This window comes from Xyrauchen texanus, chromosome 50 (genome assembly GCF_025860055.1).
Source record: "Xyrauchen texanus isolate HMW12.3.18 chromosome 50, RBS_HiC_50CHRs, whole genome shotgun sequence".
NCBI lineage: Eukaryota > Metazoa > Chordata > Actinopteri > Cypriniformes > Catostomidae > Xyrauchen > Xyrauchen texanus.
The window spans coordinates 682689-707708 of NC_068325.1; the positions used below are offsets into that span (position 1 = coordinate 682689).

General features: G+C 37.5%; 1 protein-coding gene across 2 annotated transcripts; it reads right to left on the reverse strand.

Moving 5' to 3' along the window:
• Nucleotides 1–1151: 1151 nt before the first annotated feature.
• On the reverse strand, nt 1152–23723 carry alpi.1 (alkaline phosphatase, intestinal, tandem duplicate 1). 2 transcript variants are annotated; one of them, XM_052124528.1, is made up of 11 exons: nt 23589–23723; nt 23122–23241; nt 20289–20404; nt 19604–19778; nt 11416–11588; nt 9685–9819; nt 9517–9592; nt 6674–6808; nt 6391–6582; nt 4666–4782; nt 1152–2046 (listed from the first exon to the last, which is right to left on the reverse strand). In XM_052124528.1, the coding sequence occupies exons 1-11, from the start codon at nt 23674–23676 to the stop codon at nt 1775–1777; spliced, it is 1599 nt and encodes a 532-aa protein (XP_051980488.1). In that variant the 5' UTR covers nt 23677–23723; the 3' UTR covers nt 1152–1774. The 2 variants fall into 2 exon arrangements, with proteins under 2 accessions (XP_051980488.1, XP_051980489.1); XM_052124529.1 differs by lacking the exons at nt 23122–23241; nt 23589–23723 and adding an exon at nt 21240–21409.
• Nucleotides 23724–25020: the final 1297 nt, after the last annotated feature.

Sequence of the window (25020 nt, forward strand, 5' to 3'; positions counted from 1 at the left end):
TAAACTTTAAACACATCTTGAGATCCCTTAGATCGCATTTGTGCTCCTTCGAGTGTTTTGAACGCAAGAACATAACGCATGTTTGTGTTGTTCTGCCTACTGGAGTGTTTTCTTCACTGTACCTGTATAAACTGTGCGTTGCTCACACAGCTGAAATTTCACTTACTTCCCTCTGGAGTAAACAGGTAATACTACAAGCTTGCATTTCTCAGGAATATTTCTTATTATGGTCCGTGGGCATGCGATTAATTGCGTAAATTTTTTAACGCGTTATTTTTTGTAAAATTAATCGCACTGAATTAACACGTTAAATCGACAGCCCTAATAATAATAAAACAAAATATTGGGAAGGCCTAGCCCACCTTTGTCAATCTGCCTACATGTATGCAATTTACTGAAATGTAATCTGGGACATTTACCATTCCAAATGAAGGACTTCACTATGCTATCAAATTGCTTGAAATAAGAGAGGGGGACATCTATAGGGTTTAGACCAATTGACTCTGTATCCTGAGAACTTAAAGAAGGAGTTAATAATCCTGTGGAGGCAACTAATCTCTTTTGTTAACCATATTTTAATTATTTGTTTAGACCTGTTTATTTAAGTTTTAAACTCCATGGTCATATTAATCACATATGTCTTCTTAAGAAATCTAATTGATAAAATATTTCCTCTTTTTATTGCCATCATAGTTATGCTTATCAAAGAAGGCCAATATAACGCTATACTGTATTATGTGTCATGTAGACCAATCATGTCGCATGTGCAGACTGCGGAGACTGCCTATTGATTTCAATGTGATTTTTTAAACACTTTTTATCTTCAGAAATAGCTTTCCAATAACCAAAATGTATTAATATAATTTATTTAATGTCCATTTGTCTCTGATAAACTGTTAAAAATGTGAGAAAGGTATGTTTTAGTTACACTTAATGGACTTAGGATTGGTTAAAAGTTCTCACTAATTTAAAAACTATTTACATACTACTTAGATATCAAGACCTTTTCATTGATCCAACAAAGAATTAACCAATTAACAACAAGACATACAACTAAATATAGACAGTGGAGCTTGGAGCAAATGTCTTTTTCAACAGGAGTACACTGAACTGAATTAAACTGAATTTGTCAGTCTGAATAAAACTGCAGATTGATTCATTTATTGATCAATAAAGTTACGCAACATTGAAAAACTGAAGACTAAGCAGACTAAGCAGTTTTCTAACCCTCTAGTACAGCAATTAACATATTATAAATGGCTGTTAATATTTGATAGCACAATCATGACATTTTAAAAATCTAATCTAAAACTAAAGTGTTTATTAGTCACATTTATTGGTCTCACATGTATACAATTTATAATCACACAGTGCAAAAGTTTCTTCCATGATGCAACATGTACAAAAGTATTTGCTTAGAAAGTACACTCATTAAAAAAAACATTTACATTTATAGAAACAGCATTAGCATTCTGCTTACCACCAAACCTTTAGAAAAACAAATAGTGGTTGTCAAACATTTTACAGTATCTTTTTTTTTTTAAAGACAAAATACCTCAAGATTATTTACAATAATGGTGAAGTGGGAATTGGGGCCCCTGTTGAGTTAAGGATATAATGTAATTGTTATACAAAATAATAATAAAAACTTAATAATAATAATAATAATAATAAACTAGTATAAACAAATAATAAAATATAAACAATTTAGGTTATACATTTCCCAAAAGCATGGGGCCACATTCACTGTTTGTGGCACCACTAGCTGAGTGTGTCATCTCATGACAAGCCAAAACACAGCAGTTATTGAGATAAGAAGTCCTGAAAGAGTGTTTTTACAGTCCCCAGAGTCTTGCATCTGAGGTGGACAGTTAGTGTAGGGCTCTAAGCAGGCTGCATAAGCCATGGCATGAGCCACATAGTTCTGCTCTTTTACCCCGTGAAAGAGGTGAGCCATGGGCCCTTTAGCATAGATCGCCACATCTTCCCCTCCATGCGTTTCCGATTCTAAAGGAACGGCGGCTTGCTGCATGTATTCTTCATCAACTATTGATCAGATAAGATATGATATTAGCGTCTGACTATATACAGCAAGATTGTGTGGCATTCAGAAATGAGGGCTGGAACTAGAACTGTTCATTTATTACAAATGTTATATTTAATTAAATAATTATATTTGTATGGGCCATGATGGATGGATACTTTTTCAGAAAACTCCAATTAACCTCAAAGTTTTCAAAATGGAGCCAAATAACATCTAAGAAGTTACCTGTTCTTGCAGTCTGATATAATCATTATTAGTAGGTATTTGTTTGTATCATTTAACTATAGATACTGAAATGTGCAAATGTGTTGGAAAAACCCTGAAAAGTACACTTTAGAATTATTGACAGCACCTTATATACCTGTTAATGGATGTGATTAATGTAAAAAGTTTAACATGTACATTGTTATTCATGATCAATTCATTTACCTTTAATACAACAGAACGTTACTGTAAACCAGCATAAACACTTGTTGGGAAGGGAGGAACCTTTGTAATGTGTTCGCCTGAGTCATAACACTGACGTACACCTCACAACACAGACACACACCAAATCCCTTCTACTAAAGTGAGCCTACAAGCTTAGCATAAATGAAAATAATGCGGCGGTCCCATAGTCATTTTATGGGCAGGACTGTCATAACACGCTAGTTGATCGTTACATTCTCTCCTATGAAAGAGCTGCAGAGGTTATCATCATAGTAAATAAAAGAATAACAACAGCACTACTGTGATAAAATGATGGAGAAAGGACCTTTTAATGCTATTTGATATACAAAACAAGCCTAGATGGGACTTGTGATAAGTATTTTCAGCCTTTGTAAGGAGCATTTGAATTACCACAGAAGCACGTCAAGTCTTAACTATCACCAAAAAGCAGAATGAGACGTTTTTGTCTGCAAGCACTTTTCATGTGGAGTTCAAAGAGGCACTTGATGTTGGCATTGATGCCCTGACGCAAATCATGAATGCAGTTTCACGATTACTGTATGAAAACGGATATCCGTAAAGTTTACTGACTGATTGATAGTGTGGAGGATGAGAGTTTAAGATATTTAATGCCCATTGCAATGAATATACAACTTACAGTATGTGGGGATTAGTTCTTTCAATTTGTCAAACTCCCAGATAGACTTTGGGAAACATTTAATGTTATTTGAATTGGTGCTACTTTAGTGTATTTCTATCTTCATACTGTGGAAAGCTTTGTTTGGAAAATGTTAATAAAGCATTATATTGTTACATGTTGTTTTCTTTTCTTTCCTAAAATGGATGTAAATGCATTTTGACAGGAAAAGAAGTATATATAGTGTTAAATTTCAGCACTTTCAAAATTTGTGATTAATCACGATTCAAAATTTTAATTGACTGATGGCACTAAAATATATTTTAGAAACTTTAGGAATACTTTGTATCATAAAATTAACATTCCAGGTTCAATACAAGTTAAGCTCAATCAAAAGTATTTGTGGCATAATGTTGTTTACATGAAAAAAAAATATTAAGGCTCTTCCTTCCTTTTCCTTAAAAAAATAAATAAATAAAATAAATAAATCACCCAAAATGATGATGTGATTTGAAGTCCTCTGACAGCATATGGCAATATAGTTTTGTGTGAGATAGAGAATGGAATTTAAGTTCTTACAAATTTATAGTAATTAATATAATTGATTAGAAAGGCAATGAAATAAAACTATTAATTCCATGAATTTAGTATTGTATGTCTCTAAAATCATTCACATGTTAAATGACTTATGTTTACATGCTGTCAGTACGTCAAAATTCTACGTTTCACTGTCTGTGCAAACATAATGGTGTGGTGGTGGCGGAGTTGGCTAAAGCACATAACTGTTAATCAGAAGGTCGCTGGTTTGATCCCCACTGCCACCACCATTGTGTCCTTGAGCAAGTCACTTAACTCCAGGTTGCTCTGGGGGGATTGTCTCTGTAATAAGTGCACTGTAAGTCGCTTTGGATAAAAGCGTTTGCCAAATGCATAAATGTAAATAATGCAATGTACGTGTGCTAGAAATGCAAGTGTAAGTGTAGTTCTATCAGGAAGAATTCTATCAGGCATCTCATCCAATCAAAATACAGCCTCTGCTTTATAAGCAGCTCAGCTGTCTCTCATTGTTGGTATACTTCCATTGTTTTCATCCCCCTCCACCTCATCACCACCAGTGAAGGTAATGTCCTAAGCGGGGGTGATCTCTGCTTCCCTGGTGTCATCGCTTCTGGCAGGATCTGATATTTAAGCAAGTATCCGAGGACAGAACCGTCGAATGGGGCTTATGCCAAATTATATGCGTTTTTCCACATTCATATTAATCTAAATAATCACAGGTCTTTTCTGATAGAACCATGCTATATGTAAGAATACATACAGTATGAATACTCATGAGATTACATTGGTTCTTGCCCATTTTGTTAAATAAACAAATAATTTGAAATTCCTTGTACTGCAATTCAGTAAATTCGTCTTCCTGTCATTACAATTAAAATTCCAATTCAACATCCTGTGGGGTGTGACCAGTTGAATTTAAAGGGAATCAGCTCTTAAATTCTGAATTTTGCCCAAATTTGTATGGAGATACGATACTAAATTCTGAACACACACTTACAATAATCCACTGCCGAAACATTTTCTCTTGTTCCATTCACATGAGTGTATCCCGGTCCGTTAGCATACAGGATACTAGTGAATGGGAGACTATCATCAGCCTTCTTAGGTGCCAGACCTGGATAACAAACAACACACAAACATGGTCTATGTTTGGAATGGAACACTAGTGCACTATGTAGAATATACTGCCAGTTATTTTTTTTAAAGGAGTAGGTAGAAACAGTATGACCTCATCACATGCATATTTTATTCCATGAGTGGCATCTAGTTATCATCTCAGAAATAAATATGGTAATTTACATATTTAATACAAAATGTTGTAAACATTTCTTTATTTTTGGCAGTCTGACCACATCAGTCAATGGGTGTTATAAGTTCCATATTTCATGTAAACAAACTTTGCATACTTTGCACAGTACACATACTGCTATTATAGTAAGCTATTCTGAACATAATCATTTTACAAATTATTCTTTACATTTACATTTATGCATTTGGCAGACACTTTTATCCAAAGCGACTTACAGTGCACTTATTATAGGGACAATTACACCGGAGCAACTCGGAGTTAAGTGCCTTGCTCAAGGACACAATGGTGGTTGCTGTGGGGATCAAACCAGCGACCTTCTGATTAACAGTTATGTGCTTTAGCCCACTACGCCACCACCACTCCACTTTACAAATATTAAACAAAAAACAGCATTTTGTCATAATAGAAGTTTCAAACAGTAATGTGCTACAGTATATTGCTGTCACATGAGCTCATCACGGTTCAAGTTTGATCCAATGCGTGGTGTTGAGTTATCATTACTATAATAAATACAGTTATTTAATCCAATGCCTTTCAAATTTAGTGTACACTATTGCAAAAATGCAAAAATCGGACAAGGACTTCAAGGACTGCCTTCTATATTGAAGCAAAATATTAAGTGCTATGCTGCTTTTTATTCCTATATTTTGATTCAGTTATAAAATATAGGGTATTTTCTAGTTTATTAGAATATATTACTGTAAGTACACATTAATGTTCAATTTCATGTTGTAACCATATTCGTTAAACCCTTACAAAAATTAACCATGGCTTTACTATAGTAGTAACCATGGTTTAGATACAATTAACTATGGTTTTACTACAGTAATACTGTAGTATCCATATAGTATCCATGGTTTTATTATTTTATATTGTAGTAACCATGACTAGTAACCATGGTTAACTTTGTGGTTACTAAATTTTTACTGCAAATGCCATGATTAAGCTATGGTTACTGTAGTAAAACCATGGTTAATTATTGTAAAGAAATTAAATATATACAGTAACCCTAAGTAAATATATACAGTAACTATCAGATTATATTATTGAATTCTGTCATCAGAACTGATTCTCAAATTAAATAATATCATCTGATTGTCATATATTTTAAAATTATTTCTGCTTTAAATATGTTTAGTTAAGTTTTATAAGTTTAATGTTGTTAGCTACTTTTTGTTAGTAGCTTGTGCTGTAGCTAACTACTTTTTGTAAAAGAGTAACTTGACTGTAGTTTAACTATTTATGAGTTATGAGTCACTTGTAACTTGGGAAACTACAGTTTCAAAGTAGCTTCCTCCAACACTGGTAGTATGGTATTAGTCTAATTTGAACATACCCATCGTTTAACACTCATGTTTTTTACAACTATTATTTGAATGCAATCCACATGACAGGAAGCCAATCAGAACGTACCAAAAATGGGGTTCCCTCTGGGTGTGTTTCCACCAAATGTGAAGACATGGGAATGATCTGCAGTGACTACGGTGAGAGTTTCTGATTCACTGGTTAGTTCTGATGCCCTCTGGATTGCCCGGTCAAGCATCACAGTTTCCGTCAGGGCAAGTTTGGCGACCCCATCATGGTGTCCATGGTCTATTCTACCTCGTAAAATGGTAACAGAGATGTGTGTCACTATCAGAGGAACATTCTTATTTGATTATAAACAATGACACTAAAGGAAATAATAAATACTCATCTTCCACAAAGAGAAAAAAACCTTTCGGATTTTTGCTGAGGATTTTAATGGCCTTCTCTGTCATATCCACAATAGAGGGGTCACGAGTTAGATTCCTAAAAACCTCAAATCGCATGTCCTTGGGTTCAAACAAACCTTAAAGAGAACACAAAAATACCTAAGTCATTGTGATTTACTGATAAAGGGGGATATTACATTTAAATATGAACTGTGTAATTTCTGATTTTGGTTCCAATTTCCATACCATTTAATGATTTTGTTTCCTTAACAAACCTATTAACGACTCCATCCCTCCCCAAAAAGTCAGTGTTTTATCATCTGCATCAGCTGAAGAATCCAGACAGCAAACGTTGACAGAACCAAATGTCATGAAAACCGATCACTTCCAGTATTTATTTTGGCAGAAGCTATTTAAACTTTGTGTAAATAGCGCCTGCCACACAGCACCTGCCACATAGTCTGGTGGAAACACAGAAATTGAAGACAAACTGCACCCCCGAGTGTCACTGCAATGGCGTAGTGTGTAAAAACGGGGTGGATGTGGGTTTTCCATTCAGTCGATCTGGGCAATATCGTTAATTCTGCATTTTGTCACACTTTTTCCCCATTCTGTTTCCAGTTTCCACTCTAGATATTTCCTTTAATACTATTTACAATAATAATAATAATAAAAAAATGTATATAAAGGTTGATTTGGAGAGATTTGGTCTCAGTGATGGTCAGCGAGCTGAAAGAAAGGCATGATCAAGTTTATATTAACCATTGTTTTACTATAGAAATATGGTAGTAACCATGTTTTTTGTGGAAATCATAGTTTTTTATTCAATTAACCACGGTGTTATTACAGTTATCTGGTGATAATTTAGAAACCATGTTTAATTTTGTGGTTACTATGATTTTACTATAAAATACCATGGTTATTGTGGTAAATCCATGGTAAATTTTTGTAAGTTAAAGCTTGGATTAGGTTTAGGGGTAGAAGTTGGTGTAGGGTGTCGGCAGGACTCTAATTAAACACTGTAGTGAATATACTATATACACCCCTAATTTAATACTAGCATTCAATATTGAATGCTAGTATTAAATTAAGGGTGTATATAGTATCTGCAACTATTTGCACTGAAATCCAAATAGCATCTAACACTATTTGCACTATTTACAAATAGTCAATCACTGCACACTTTTTTGTTGTTGAATGGAACCGATTCTCAATTCCCAACTCACCGTAATGATAATGTTGTCCCTGCATTATATACAGTATATACTATATCTAATCTGAAATTTGGTATGATATAGTATATACTGTATATAATGCAGGGACAACATTAACATTACGTAATTAACCTGAGTACAAGCGGCAGCTGTTTACCATTGTAACTAGGTAACAACTCAAGTAGTCTTCAGCTTCTTCATCACCAAAACTTTACATGCACAGAATGACACTAGTGTTTGTCTGTGATGGATGCATTAATGTAATGAATGTAACCGTTTGTCTACCGTAAGCCTGTGAATACATTGCAAGAGATGTTAAGAAAGTTAGCTGCTCTCTAAAGGGGATTTATTTGGACACAAGCAGGTATGAGAAATGCTTAGTAACATTTTAATTGCAGTCAGGAGCGTGCACAACGTGGAGAACCTTTTGCACAGGGCAACGGACTGATGTTTCCTCACTATGGGAGGAACACCACTCAATGAAAAGGCACCACTTTAGAGTGTAGAGCTGTCTCATCAAAAGCTGGCTTTTACAACCCCTGAGTGTCAGATGAGCCTAGTTAAAGGCCAGACATGATGTCTCCACAGCCTCGACTGGGGATGCCAGATCATGCCTTGAGCTCAAGGGAATTTCCCAAGGGAGAGCATCCAATGGTTCTACCATCTACAAAAACAAAGGTGACTGGGCCACTCTGATGCAACCAACAGCACGTTTCCTTATCTTCCTGAACTTGAGTCATGGAGTACCAAAAGTGACAACGTGTCATCACTGGGAAGGTAAACAGGTCCACCTCGGCTTCTCTGAATACCTCCTAAATCCTCTGAGCCAAGAGGACTGCCAGCAGTTCCAGGAAGGCTGGATGACCATTGCACAGGGCACCCCAGCCTGATTTGTATGCATTAGTTGGGACAACTTTGGGGGTCTTCTAAGTGGATTACAACACACAGTCTTACCGGGTTGGAGCGGAAGCACATCGTGCGGATCCAGCAGCTTCAGCACGAGGTAGAGATGAATGGAACGGCAGCAAGAATTCAGCTCAGTGAGTGTGTCTGCTCGGCTCCGAAGAAGAAATCTGAGTGTGTGTTTGCAAGCGACACTCCTTTTATACCCGTATGTCCGTGTGAGTGGCATGCAAATCCCACACGCCAATTCTCATTGGCCTTTTCTCAAAGGTTAGAGATGTCTAGGCTCACAAGGGTGACCCCTTGTGTCAACTCATCGACACAACATCGAGTGAGTGACAGATAGGGAACCACGGTTACTACAGTCATGGTTACCCAACACTAAATTATCAAGGAATAGTTTATTTTAACCAGCTCATTTACACAAATTGTCCTTAAGAACTGATTCAATAAATCATTTGTTTTCCCCAATGCTTTATGAGACAGAGAGGACGATCTATATTAATGTGTTTGATTACTCCCTCGACAATGTGACAAATGAGGTGTTTTGTTACTCTATAGCGCTACACAATGATAAATGTAGCTCAATGCTAGAAAAGGTACAGTATTGTAAAAATAATTGAGCTAATATCATGCTACAGAAAAATTTTGTTAAGTTAGTAATGCTGTTACTTTCAGTTAACTACTCCCAACACTGATAATGTTGAATCTTTGTAAACTGACATTACCCATAAGGCAGTCTGTTGTTTTTGCATTCACTGCATTAAACTGTTCTTTGTTCCAAACATATTGTGCGTTCCGCTCCTAATAAACAAAACAGAGGAACATACAGACATGTAATTAGACTGTAAAAATGTCAAGATATTCACTATAATGAATGGATTTCTTTTGAATACCTTCCGATCATTTAGCCATATCTCAATAAGGTTCTTTTTGTCTTTTCGATCCCCCATACGAGAGGATGAAGAGGGGTATTCTGGATCAGGAGTACCCTTGGGTGTCATGTACATACGCCCACCACCAAGAATTACCTACAATGGAAACAAATATTATTTGAAATTTCAAATATGCAACAATTAATTCATAGTGAATCCTTTCATTTGGAATTTCAGGTTTAACACAGATTAAGAATCACTAACAATAATGACATTTGATCCATGAAAAAGACCTTGAATAATTTGAACATGGGAAATTGTTTATTTGGTCAAATTATTCAGTATATCACCAAAATAAATAAATAAATCAATATATTCATTGCATAAAACTGTCAGTACATTTACATGCACTTTAAAGGTTTATTACAGTTGTACTAAAATAATAATTGGACAGATTTGCATTGCATATTAAATCCACACAGGACGCAGCGTGTGCCATATTTAACAGCTGAGAACATTTCAGTACAAATTACAGATCAGAATGGAAAACAGATCGAGAGAAATGGACCTGAAACACAGACACTAGACAGTGGGGGAAAGATCAAGGAAGATCAGTTGAAATTTGAACACGTCTTCTGTAGTTTTTCAAAAACAGGATAATAAATACTGCAGCATTTGGTCAAAATTATAGCATTTAAATGCATGATAATTGTTTCCCACCAGTGTGATTTCTGTGTTTGTACATAAATGTTGCAATATTACATTACACTGTAATGTAAACATCAGTGCTTGTTCTGAAAGAATGGAATAAAATACAAAAGTACAGTACACTACATACTTAGTTAAAACAATTAACATGAAAACGTCTTAAAGATGCACTCAGTAATTTTTTCCTCATTAAAAAGTTTTACTCCTAAAGACATGAATTGTAATTTTGAAACACATTTAGGAAATCATGAGCACTCACATTAAAACGAAGACTCTAGTCATATCAGTAATCTTATAAAAGCTGTTTTATTCTACATGGAGAGGGTCCACACATGGGGGCTACCATGTTAGAATCACATGACCAGCCAAATACTACTCGCTTAATCTCAGTATCCATCCTGTTATTTGACTCTTTCACTCAATAATTAAAGTAATCATGGCTGACTGTGAATATTACATTTCTACAATGATATCTGAAACTGAAAACTATTGATTTTAAATGATGCTGCATCCAAACTGATAGGTGTCAGTGTAAGTCCAAGATGACACAAAGACAAAGGTTACTGAGTGTACCTTTAATGTAACCTATCTTATCTATCTTATCTATCTATCTATCTATCTATCTATCTATCTATCTATCTATCTATCTATCTATCTATCTATCTATCTATCTATCTATCTATCTATCTATCTATCTATCTAATCTATAAAAGGCATGTCAGGACCCCTAAGACCGAGAGATTGAGAGAAATTTGGTTCTGTCTGGTCATTGTATTACTGCATTAGTTCTCATTAAGCATTTTTCATGTTTGGCATCCTAGAATGTCCTGTTAATTAAGTCAGTGAATCGCAAAAAAAAATACAAAATCCAAAATTTGGAGGTTAGAAAGTTAGCAACCCAAGCACAACATGTATTTAACCAGCATACTTGACATCCTTCCTTCAGATGTTCGATTACGCACTGTGTCATGTATACTTGGACAGACCCATGAAAACCCATTGTAGCTCTATTATAACTGAGCATGTAAGCAAGTTATGACTCACATCAATGTCAGTATTGGCGACCAGCTGTGTGGCAATATCTGTGCAGCCCTGTTGGCGGGCACTGGAGGGAATGTCTGCATCACTGTACCAGCTGCGGCTGACTGAGTGGGCATAGGCTGCTGCAGGTGAAGCATGCTGGACGCGGGTGGTTGTCACAATACCAACAGATTTTCCTGTGTATACACATACAGACACAAGTCAAAGGAAATTTTTTATTTTATTTTTTTTATTGATTCACACAAAGCAAAACATATATACACAGAATAAACATTTAACCCCCACTACCACCCCTCCCCCTCCCAATTCTCACCCAGAATCTCATCAAACACCCCTGTAGTCTCACACGAGCACATACACAATAATTTTTTATTAATAATCACACACAATAATAACTACAACTCTCTCTCCACTGCCCCACCCTGACAGCCCTCCAAGAATGCCAAATATTTGCCCCATTTCGCAACAAATAAATCCAAATTCCCCAGTCTTCTAAATGACACTTCTTTTAAAGCCTCCACTTTAAGACCAAGCCTATACAATCTAGAGGGGACCGATGTAAAATCTTGAATTGCAAAAGGCGCACCCTTGCATCTCTAGATGCAGACTTGACTTTTTTAGAATCCTAGCCCAATCTCCCTCCTCCAGTTCCAAATTTAAATCTTTCTCCCATAATCTCTTAAGAGTGGTTGAGGCTCCATCCCCCAGACTCTGAATTAACAGGGAGTAATACACTGCGGCCATCCTTAGTGTCCATTCTCAATTTGGCTGGGAACATCAGTACAAAACGATCCTCTATCAATGCAAAAGATTTTTGAAGGAGTGTTATTCCACAAAACATACTCCAATGAGTCGCGCTCACTTGGGGGCAACATTGTTCACCAAATGGTTTAATCAACCCATTGTCTCTATGAAAGACAATGCTTGCTGTGGACATGTAAATATTTTGCAGCCATCCTTAGTGTCTATTCTCAATTTGGCCAGAAACATCAGTGCAAAAGCGATCTTCCATTGATGTAAGAGTTTCTTGCATTCCTTGAATCGATCACGTTTCTCTCTTATTGAATTCGGAAAGTCTGGGAACAAGATTCTTCCAAGAAAGCCTTCTTTTGCTCCTCGTGTAACACAAGATCTTTATCAGATGATCTCAGAAATTTGGCTAGAATTGATCGGGGCCTGCCTACCTCATCAGATTTCCGAGCTGGAACTCTGTGAGCTCAATCGTTTCCAGCTTATGGCCTGTTATGTGGAGCAGACATGGGAAGATCTCGTCTATGAACATATCTCAGCCTTCCTCAGGCTCAGGAATTCCAACAATTTGGACGTTGTTTTGCCGATTACGGTTCTCAAGGTCTTCCAGCTTGTCCCATACACGCTGCAAATGTACTTTGGTTGCTAATGGGTTAGCAGCTAATTCCCTCTCCGATAACTCCAGATAATCAGTCCGTTTCTCGACCTCCCCGATTCTTGTAACCAACTCAGAGAATTTCGCCTCCATGGAAGTAATCAATCGACATTTACCGCAAGATCTTCCAAGTCATCCACAACCTTTGCCAGCATTACAGACATGCTGGACAGCTGCTGTTGAATTTCTACCGCCACACCATCCAAACTGAGTCCCTGTTCTGCGGGCCTGTCTGGGGTATTTGGGGTATCAGCAAGTGTCTTTCAATATTTCCAGAGCCTGAGGATTTTGAATTCTTTGACATATTGAATTTTTAGAACAGTTATATAGAAGGGTGTATTAAATCTCATCGGTTTAAGACACAAAAATAATTAAAAACTAGCAAAGTGCACAGAGCTTGTCATTCACAAGTCCAACCGCCACATGGCGCACGCGACTCTTTGGGATGGTAATCCCAAAATGTTGAACCAAATTTTCTCAGGATCTCAACACACCACTCTCATATAGGTCACCAGTGTATTAACCTCCCTCACAATCCACTCTCACCAGCAGAAAGGAGACTTCTTAATACTTAATTTTGGGTTCAGCCATATGCTCAAGGCAACATTTAAAGAATGTCTGAATTAAACACTCTGGACACTTTTGTCCATACCAAGGGCAAATGTGAGATAACGGGGTGTATGTCTGAGACCAAAAGCATTATAATGAAACAAAACTTTTTAGCCCAACTTTTTCAATCGGCCTATGCAACTTACTGAAAAGTTGTACTTACTGGACGTTTACCATTCCAAATGACGGACTTCACTATGCTATCAAATTGCTTGAAATAAGAGAGGGGGACAGCTATAGGGAGAGACTGTAGCAGGTAGTTGAATTTTGGAATACAATTCATTTAAATATCATTAACCTTCCCAATCAAAGATAAATGTAATGAAGCCCACTTGCCCACATCACTCGAAAGCCTTTTTATTAAAGGGTCAAAATTAGCAAGATAACTAAATGACACAAATTTACTTAATGCCCTGTTTTGGCCACTGGAAGGCCCCCGGCTGAAAAGCTGTTACCAGGCAGTACACTGTCAGAGCCAAAGCTTTGGATTTAGACCAATTAACTATGTATCCCGAGAACTTAGAAAAGGAATTAATAATTCTGTAAAGGCAAGGCATAGATCTAGAAGGGTCGAAGACATATAATCAAACTTTATCAGCGTAAAGCAAAAGCTTATGCGCCACACCTCCCGCCATTACACCCAAATCATCCTCCTTTCTTATCGCAGCTGCTAATGGTTCCATGGCAAGACAGAACAATAATAGGGAAAGACCTTTCCAGAGTAAAATAATCTGAAATTAATCCATTCGTTTGTACCGCCACTACCGGGTGTCTATAAAGTAACTCAATCCATCCAATAAAAGTATTCCTGTACCTGTACTTTACCAAAATATTAAAAAGATAATCCCACTCTAATCTTGTAACCTTGACTGTGATAGGCTAACATGTTTTTTTTTTTTTTTTACAGAAACCATGGTTTTACTATAGTAATATTGTAGTAACTATGAAAAGTTTAGTAACCATATTTTATTTTATTTTATTTATTTATATTTTTATTTCTTTGCAGAAACCATGGTTTTCATACAGTATACACTATCCATATAGATTAACCATGATAATCCTTGGTTACTATGACTGTACTACAAATATTTATAGTAAATCCATAATAATCACAGCATTTTTTTTACATAGTTTTCATTTTCCTGTATTATTACTAAGGATTTACAACAGAACGCAAAATTATTAAGAGATTATGCAAAGCTTAATGTGAGGAAATGCTAAATATTGCAAGGGAACGCAAAACTTATTGCGAGGGAACAAATACTTATAGAAGGAGCTATCAAAACTATTTCAGAAAATGAAAATACTCTACTTTATTTTGTTTATACTTTTTCTAAAGAAAGATAAACAAATGGCAAAAAAGGCCTAAAGTTCAATGCCATGGATCATTATTTACTTAGTAATCATCTATTTTTTAGAGGGTGTCAAAATGAATATTTTTGTCTATGATTTTGGAACAAAACTACTGGTCAAAGAATAACCTTAGAAAGGTGGCAGCGTATTAATTACATTTTTTACACAAAATATTACTAAAATCAGTTTGGAACTCAAAAGACACAGGATAGCTGGTAGGATCCATGTCCAGGGAGTTTAATAAAGAACAATTTCAAAGTACAATGTCGGGGTCAGGAAGGGCAAGGTCATAACCATGTTTACATTTACATTTATTCAATTGGCAGATGCTTTTATCCAAAGTGACTTACAAAAGAGGAATAATACATCATAAGTGATTCATCTTAAGGAGACAGTGGTACGGAAAGTGCTACAGTACAAAGTTTCACTAGCATCCGAATAGTAGTTTCCAAGACAGATTAGAGTGCAACAAGAATATATATAATTCTTTTTATTTTTATATTTTATTTTATTCTCTTTTTTATGAGTGAATGGATAAGTGCTCATGGAAAGGATATGTTTTTAGCCATTTATTTTTTAAGTCGGATGGAGTTGGGAAGATCATTCCACCAACGTGGTACAGTGAAACCGAGAGTCCGGGAAAGTGTTTTGGTCCATCTTTGTGTTGGTACAACAAGGCACTCATTAGCTGACCACAGGCTTCTGGTGGGAATGTAGCTCTGCAGAAATGATTTTAAGTAAGCTGGAGCAGACCCAGTGACTGTTCTGTATTTCAGCATCAGAGCCTTTAATTTGATAGCATCAACCAGCAGCCAGTGAAGAGAGACAAGGAGTGGTACAACATGTGCTCTCTTTGGTTCATTAATGACAAGACGTGCTGCTGCATTCTAATTGTGCATGCAGGTAGGCCTGCAATGAGAGCGTTACAGTGGTCCAATTTAGTCATGACAAGTGACTTAACAAGAAGTTGTGTGGCATGTTCTGAGAGGAAGGGTCTTATTTTCCTGATATTGTAGAGTGTAAATCTACATGATCGTGCTGTCTTTGAGATGTGGTCTGTGAAACTGAGTTGGTTATCTATGGTTACCCCTAGAATTCTGACCATTTTGGAAGGCGTTACTGTAGTTGAACCCAGCTGCGCAGTGATGTTGTGTGCTCAGTCTTCATTGGGTTAAGTTACAGTTGGTGTTCCTTCATCTAGGCCGAGAAGTCTGCCAAAGAGGCAGAGATTCGAGCAGTCGCCATGGTGTTGTTGGGCTGGAAAGACAAGTAGATCTGAGTGCCATCAGTGTAGCAGTGGTAAGAGAAACTATGTGCCTGAATGATGGGTCCCAGTGATGTTGTGTATATAGATAAGATAAGTGGCCCAAGCACTGAGCCTGAGGTACCCCAGTAAGTAGCTGATGTGACTTGGACACCTCACCTCTCCAGGATACCTTGAAGGACCTATCTGGGAGATAGGAATTAAACCAATCAGTAGGACCTGATGGTTGACTGTGCAAAAGGCTGCAGAAAGGTCCAGTAGAATCAGGACAGATGATCTGGATCCAGCTCTCACCTGTCTCAGCGACTCAATGACAGACATCAGGGCAGTCTCAGTGGAGTGTCCACTTTTGAAGCCTGACACTGATTGTCACCCAGCAGCATGTTCTACGAGAGATAGGCAGAGATCTGACTGAAAACTGCCCTTTCAAGTGTTTTCACCATGAATGGGATAAGAGAAATTGGTCTGCAGTGTTCTACTTGTGTGGGGTTAAGTGCAGTTTTTTTAAGCAGCAGGGTTACTCGAGCCTGTTTAAATGTAATGGGGGGAAATGCCTGTAAATAGAGGTGTGTTAATTATGTATGTGAGTGCAGGTAGGATGGACGGAGAGAAGGCTTGGAAAATGTGGGAAGGAATGGGTCAAAGGAACAGGTGGTAGGGTGGTTGGAGTGGAGGGACCTCAGAGTCAGTCAGAGGAGAGAACAACCATAGTATGCAAATCATCCATGGTAGACACGTCCAAGGGGATAGGAAGTAATCAAGGTCAACAAGGGAAATTCAGGATCAAAGACACTAGAAATACAACAGAGAATGCTAATGCTCAGAATTGCAGATGGAAATGGCAAACAATACTTCACACTGAAACACTGTGAGAGCAATGTTTCTATAGTCCTTATGTGATGAGCAGGAGATTTGATGCAGGTGTGACGAATCTAGCTGTGATTAGTGATGGGGGCAATAACGGCCTCTGGTGCAAACTGGTTTAACTGTAGATGTGGATGTGACAGTATCCCTCCTCCTATAAGCGGCACCTGATGCAGACCCGGGGCCCTACCCCTCAGCCTGGGGGCTGGGCATTTGGGACAGTTTCTGTGAACGTCTGTTACTAGGGAGGAATCCAGTATGTCATCCGCTGGCACCTACAAATGCTCCTCTGCTACGTACACTTACCTGTCAGCACCAGGTAAGCTAGCAGGTTAGTTTAAGGGAGTAGAAGACACATAATTTAGATGGAGTGTGTGTGGAGAACTATGTCGTTGTGAGAGAATACCCCTTATAAAACACTCATCAGCATCTACTTAATCTATGATAGAGACAAAGAGATCTGGGTAATTCAGGATGTACTGGTAAACCAGGCTTTGAGATTTTCAAAGGTTTTGGAAGCAGATTCTGGCAAGGGAAGCCTGTCTGGATTTCCCCTGAACAAGGAAATTAGGGGTGCAGCGATTATAGTGAATTCTCAGACAGACCATCAATATACATTTACGAAGCAGAGAAACCGCCACAGTTCCTTGATAAATTTGGGCTGTGGCCAACTTGTGACCATTTGAAAGTTGGTGTAATCCATGGACACTCTAAGGGCTGAGGATAGACCCCAGGCCATTTCTTGGACTTGACATATAGTTGGTGTTGAAAAAGCTATAGGAGCACTTTCCTGACATGATCAACATGAAGCTCGAGAGAGAGAGTGAGTGAATCAATGAATATGTCATCTACGTAAACTATTAATAATTTTTTCAGCATATTTTGTTCTTGTTCAGCAGCTGTGGCTCAGTTGGTAGAGTGGGTTGGCCACTAATTGCAGGGTTGGTGGTTCGAATCCCGGCGACTCCACATGCTGAAGTGTCCTTGGGCAGGACACTGAACCCCAAGTTGCTCCCAATGGCAGGCTAGCACCTTACATAGCAGCTCTGCTGCCATTGGTGGGTGAATGTGATGCAGTGTAAAGTGCTTTGAATACTGTTAAGGCTTAAAAGGGTGCTATATAAGTGCAGACCATTTTCTATTGCTCATTGGAATACCGAAGGTGAGTTGGGTAAGACCATACAGTATTATAAGTACCCACTGTGTGTGAAAGATTGTTTTACATTCGTCTCCATATCTGATGTAGATCACGCTGTAAGCACTTTTCAGGTCTAGTTTAGTGAATAGCTTTTTATCTCTGACTTGTTTAATTGCAGAGGGGATTATAGGCAGAGGGAACTGGTTCTTTACAGTGACAGAATTAAGCCCACAATAATCAACACAAGGCAAGTCCTCCATCTTTCATCTTCACAAAAAAAGAACCCTTCAGTGGTGGGAGATATGGAAGGGCAAATAAACCCTAGTTTCAGAGTTTAGTCAATATATCCCTACATAGTTTTTGGCTTTCGTGGTATTGGAAGGGGGAAGAATCTGCTTTTGGGGGAGATACTCTTGGTAACAGGTTTAAAGCATAGTCCCAGGGCCGGTGAGATGGTAATTTTTATTTGTACAGCGCTTTCACATCACACATCATTTCAAAGAAGCTTTACAGAAAATTATGCATCATCAGAAAAATCTGTAATATAGTAATGTTTTCGAGTCATAATAATGCGGTTTAAAAAAAATACAATGTAAATTGTGCCTTAAAATAAATAATAGAAAATATTAATATTTATATTTAGACCCTCAGTGATTAAGCCAAAGGCGACTGTGGCAAGAAACATGAAACTCCATAAGATGTTGGTTAAAGGAGAAAAATAACCTTGGGGGAAACCAGGCTCACTGAGGGGACCAGTTCCCCTCTGGCTAAACAGCATGAATATAATGCCAATATTAGTTATTTATGTGTAGTACAAGTCAAGGTTTAAAATTAGTAAGTGTTACGGGCCGATATTTAAACAAAAATATATTGTATTAACTGTCACATTAATGACTAAAAATGTAGAATTTACATTCTTACTTAATGAGTCTGTAACTCATTAACCCTCTCCGTCAGCCTGACTAATTCCTTATATTTAAAGCATGTGAATCCCTCACCAATGATGGATGAAACAATCATAAACATGTGGAATGCATCTTGGATGAAATTTTTCTGTGAGCTTGGCCCAAGGTAGAGTTAGCTATATTTAAGAATCTTGCCTCAGATTTTCAAAATGTAGTATTTAACAAGGTAGAAAAGGAAATTATTTAATACAGCTACATTTTTAATTCAGTACTTAAATGTAATTATTAGAAAATAGTTCCACAGATTTTAAATGTATTATTTTAACCATTATCTATGTGTCCTGCGTATTCTTATTGTTTATAAGAGAACAATATTGAGATTATCTTAAATACAGTCTAATATAGTTTCCATTGAGTCATGTGACTAGGACTATCAATTTGAGGTATTTTATTCCACCAACAACAAAGGTGAGAAAATTTTGATATTAATAATAAAAAAGAAACAATGTTTACAAAACTGAATTTATAAAGCTAATTTATAATTGTAACACTATATACTACATGTACATTATGATATAAAACTGATTGCATGCTGCATGCCTATTACATACCGTACATAGTGTACATAGACATAGAGTCACAAAGAAACATACCTTGTGCTTTAGCACGATGTAACACAGAGAAAACTTCATTGCCAAAAGTTGTATTACACTCGTAGGGTACTGCTTTAGCGCTCAATCCCACCGTTTTAGCATTGGCCTTCACACCACAGTGATATGCTGTAGCCGTGCTAGCACTGTCTGCCACTTGCTTGTCCACACTATATGTCTGTTTAGAAACACAAACCCAGTGTTGAAAGCATTATGTTTTTCCATTCAATAAATTCTATATTTCCTCTTGTTCATTGTCGCATACACTCAGCAGCAGCACTCGTTTCTTCCTTACAAAGAATCGTTAAGGGGCGCACACCCTTCAGATTATACACGGAAACCCAAACAGACAAACATATTAACATAATTTATGTTTTAAATGTGTTCTACATACTTAATATTATATAAGAAATATGTGAAACTCAAGCAATGTACTAAATTATGTAGTAATTAACTTAATTGAAAGCCAGTAACTGTAATCTGATTACATTCACTTTTTTTTAAACAACACACAAATATACATCCATCAAATAGAAATTTGTCTGACAACCAAAACATGCTTTCACCCACGTGACATGCACATTCTTCAAAGTACAATAAAAGGCAGACATATACAATAAACTGCTTATCATCTGCTTAACTGATTAGCGTAATGATAGAATAGGGTGGGAAATGAGAGTCTTCAAACCTTGGACAGGGCGAGGTATGGAAATCTATCCATTGCCAAAACAGTCTCTTCCCCCAACTGTCCTTCCATTTGCCCTCGCAGGATACGAGCGGCTGAAACAGTGGACACGCCCATCCCTGAATGACAAAAACAATAAAGGCAATTTCATACATTTTGATAGACTCCTGTCTGATTGGGTATGCATATTCTATTTACATAACTGTGTCTCCGCAAAGTGGATATAAATGTAATCTACTTTTCCCATACTATATACCACTTATTGTGGGTCATTAAATCTAAAAACATGAGGCAACTGAAATTACTTCGATGATTGCAGTACAAAAAGCAACAGCTGCTATGCGCTATTTTCTTTGTTAAAGTTTTTATCTCCCAAATGTACATGTATTGTTGTAGTTCCAATTGGGAAATGTAAAGTTTATGTATCTGTCCTGAACTATCAGATATGCTTGACTGGGTTACATCTTGAATTTAACATCCAGCTCTCAAGGTGTTTGTCAAACAGATTGGTGTCCATCTCCTGTGATTTGAGTGATCAGATTGCTATCAGAATCAGAATGAGATTTAATGCCAAGTGTTCACACGTACACAAGGGTGATAGGAGAAACAAGTGCACACAGAACATTACAGTGAGTCAGAATATAAAACAAGGTAAGAGTAGAAATAGACATACAAATAATAGGACATATAACAGAATGGCATATGTTTCGAAAATGGCCTCTGTCTCGATTGCGTCTTGGACGGCAACTTAGGTGAAAGGTCCACTGTGTGGTACTAAAAGCGATTAAAATTTTCCCACGAACAGTTTTAAAGTTGAGTTTAAAATAAAAAAAACCTCCCTACCCCAAAACCTCAACCTAACTGATAGTATTATAAAAGCAAATGTAAGATGAAAACACAACTGCTGAATCAACAACATAATTGTGTGGTGTTTCTATGACACTTTCAGCTCACATGTCAACTTGCATGCTCTTCAGGACTCGTACCCTGGTCCTTTGCATCACAAATACGCCATTTGGACGTCTATATTCCAGAGAAAGCTGACCTTCAGAAAGCTGCAAGCATCTCTGATTGGGTGTGGTAACAGGTGATCCACATGCTCCATCTCTCTCTCTCTCTCTCTCTCTCTCTCACACACACACACACACACACACACACACACACACACACACACACACACACAAACACACACATCCATCCGTCAATCCTTGTTTATCCAATGACTTGTCAGAAACAGCACAAGCCGTGAAACTATTTCTGAAGTGAACATTTTGAATTACTAATGGAGGCTTGGATGTATCATTTACCAGCAACGGCAGATTCTGATCCGTTTCGTAAGTTGTTCCATGCACAAATGCATTTTTATGACCGTACTCGGTTTTTCCTAATTTTTTTTAAATATACTTGTTCATTGAACTGTTGTATATAAGCAATATCACATGAGCAATCATGCTATATGACCCTACATCAGCACTACTGTGATTACCAACGACACTTGGCCTGCAGCCGAATCACAGCAGTGCTGATGTAGGGCCATATCGCACTCTTGCTCGTGTGATATTGCTTAAATATAATATAATATAATATGACATATAGCATAAAATAAAGTGCCATCTGCAAGCAAATGCTGCTAGAGCTCAGCTTCCTACCGTGGAAATTTAGGAGCAACTCTTAATTTTATGACTTGTAAAATTTCCACCTAAGAGTAATTCATGAAGCATTATAACGCTAAAAGTAGCTCCTAAACCCACGACATCTTAACTCCCTAAGAGTGACTCACAAACGATCAGAAGCATGACTGTTGTCATCAATACACATTCAAAACAATGTAGTAAAATATTATTATGACAATGACCATTTAAAAAGTTATGAATCACAAATGAGTCAATGTATTTGAATAATATAATATTATTATATTATAAATATTATATTGTTATCATGGCTGCTAAAAAAGGTATTGCCTGAAAGTTTACATTATTGTAAACTTAGATATAGAGATGCAGTTATCTCTCCCATGAATGGAAACAACCCAATTACAATGGAGATAAATGTTTTGGCAACTCTGCGCTCCCTGGCCACATCAAAATAAACTGTGTTGCGTGGATGAATAGGAGATTTCTGTCATCCATCAGCAGAATAATCTATCAAACTACAGACCACACATCATCCAAGTTCATAGGGTTTTTTTTTTTTTGTCCAGTGGATATGTGTGCTCACTAAAAGAAGGGCATTTACAGGGAATCACGGAATCGTGGGGCTACTGAATCATCAACTGAAAAACAATCATCTATCTATCTATCTATCTATCTGTCTGTCTGTCTGTCTGTCTGTCTGTCTGTCTGTCTGTCTTAGCTGACAAAAAGCTGTTCCCTGTCTACCAATCACTGATGGTGATTTAAAAGAGTGCAATAATAAAGCGCGAAGTCATCCATAGCAACAAAGTCAACTCCACCTTACTTAAGAACCACCTTAAGATTTCCTTAGTAAATCTTGCTCTTGGCAGTTTTGTGAATAGGTTTTAAGCAAAATCTCCAAGCTAGGAGAACTCCTAGTGGTAAGAAATAAATCTTTGTGAATATGTCCCTAGAACTAACTTCACTATTCTGATTCACATGTGTAGTTCATCACATTATCTATATATCTTATCTTATTATAGCTAATTATGAAATATATTTTCTTGAAAAGTTAATTCCTCTTGGTTTGATATTTTGTTGTGTTCAAAAGTTTTGTGGCCACTATATATATTAAGGTAATATAAGATAATATAAGATAGTATGCATCTCATACTCAGATAAAATAACAAGTCATATAGTGACAAGTTGTGTTCATAACTCACCATCACCAAGGAAGAGGATGATGTTTTTGGCCCGATGAGCTCGTAGTGGCAGTCCCAATGCAGCCTCCAGCGTCTTCCTGGCCTGATCATTCCAATACGCAGGTTCTTTTTCCCATTCCCCTAACAAAACAAACATAACGCTATAAACAACATCTCCTTCCCAGAAACAGTACTGGTCTGGTGTTGTAATTCTTTTGAAGCGGTATAGAGACGCAGGCTCCACCGCAAACCTGCCCTGACAAGACCTGAGAGCCCCGTGCAAACATACAGGCAGCCAAACAACACTCTCACCAACTTTTCGTAACTCCAAAACTCAAAGAACAGGCAAATGCAAACTAAGCCCAAGATCCAGTTCCAGCCTACACACCTACTTGCAAAAACCCCACGAGACCAATTGTGAATATTACCTGTCTCCCCACAAAAGTCTAAATTTAGGAATACAGACAATAAGAGCACTGTGTCCTTACCCACGGCCCCAAGACTGCAGCTGGTGCTCAGGAGGAGGTGGACCAGCAACAGTACCTCACAGGGGGCCCAGCTATAAACCAAACACATTCTAAACCACAGAGCAGAAAGTGAGCAACCTCAGTACACCACGGCGCTAGAAAGGAGTGTCTACACCAACCTCCAGCCCCTGCTTTTAAACCCAGGGTGTGTTGTAAGCCAGGGCCCCAGACAGCTCATAGGCTCATGGTCTGCTGGGGGACCACACAGGGCCAGGAAGCCTCTCGAATGTTATTTTCCTAATCCAGCATTTTTGTTTTAGGAGCCTGTTCTTCCTTGTTTTTCCTGTTCTCCTGAGATCTGCTCTTGGAACGTGTGACCCTTTAATGTGGTGAATTGCACTAATGTGTAATTTTTGTACAATTGTAAATTCAGGAGGGGAAAATTAACAGTGCTTGTGATGGCGGTGTTCACTGTCCTTTTCTGCACATCGCGGCAGCACATTTTAGTTTATCGCAGCCCATTCAGCCCTTTTCTAGGCCGATCCGCTGGCCCGCTCGGTTCTCCCGATGGCCAATCCGCCACTGATCGGCCCCAAAGAGTGTCGGCCCACTGGGAAAATGCCCGGTATGCCAGATTACCAGTCCAGCCCTGTCCAAACTATATTGCTTTTTTGTTACTTTTGCCTATTTGAAAATGAATCCAGTATGTGAGCAATGTCAAGTAGTTCAATTTTTAGAAAATGTCTCACTAGAGTGTAGTCTAATTTATACTTTTATATATAAAACACTAATAATTACAACAAAATTCATTATTACTAGTAAATACTCTGATTTAAGTCTCACAAGCCTTATGTAACACAGTAACAATGTTTTGTTCATTTTGAGTCAGACTTGCGGTTCAATAAGTTATTCACAAAAAAGAACCATCTGATAAGTGTTATTCATCTGGAGTTAGTGCTGTGTGCTTTCCCTTACAAAAATAAAGTCTCTTGTGGCAAATGTGACTGTAAACATTGTCACTGATCATTTTCACATGCAAACAAGTTTTGTGGCAAACTTGCGGCAAACTGTACATTGTTGCCAAAGGTTTGCTGAAGGTTCAGCATTACTGGTGAAGTTTAGCAAGTTTGCGGCTAGTTTGCCAGAACTCTATATTTTATGAAAGGGTTGCATAAACAAAGTTCATGGTTGCAATTTTGTGTGTTGACACTAGTGGCGCAGAAATTACACACTTCTGCTTTAATTTTTGTGCAGTTACAGGTGAGCATATGTCAGCTTTTTAGTTTTAATACGAGCCATCCAATCAGAATTTTGTCAGAACAATCAATTTTATAATATTAGTTTTACTGTTGTGCGATTTTCATTTTACTCAAGTGTTACGCCCGTTTCACACATACTCCGTTTGCGGTGCGTATGCGTTGCATATGCGGTGCGTATACGGTACAGGAGCAGC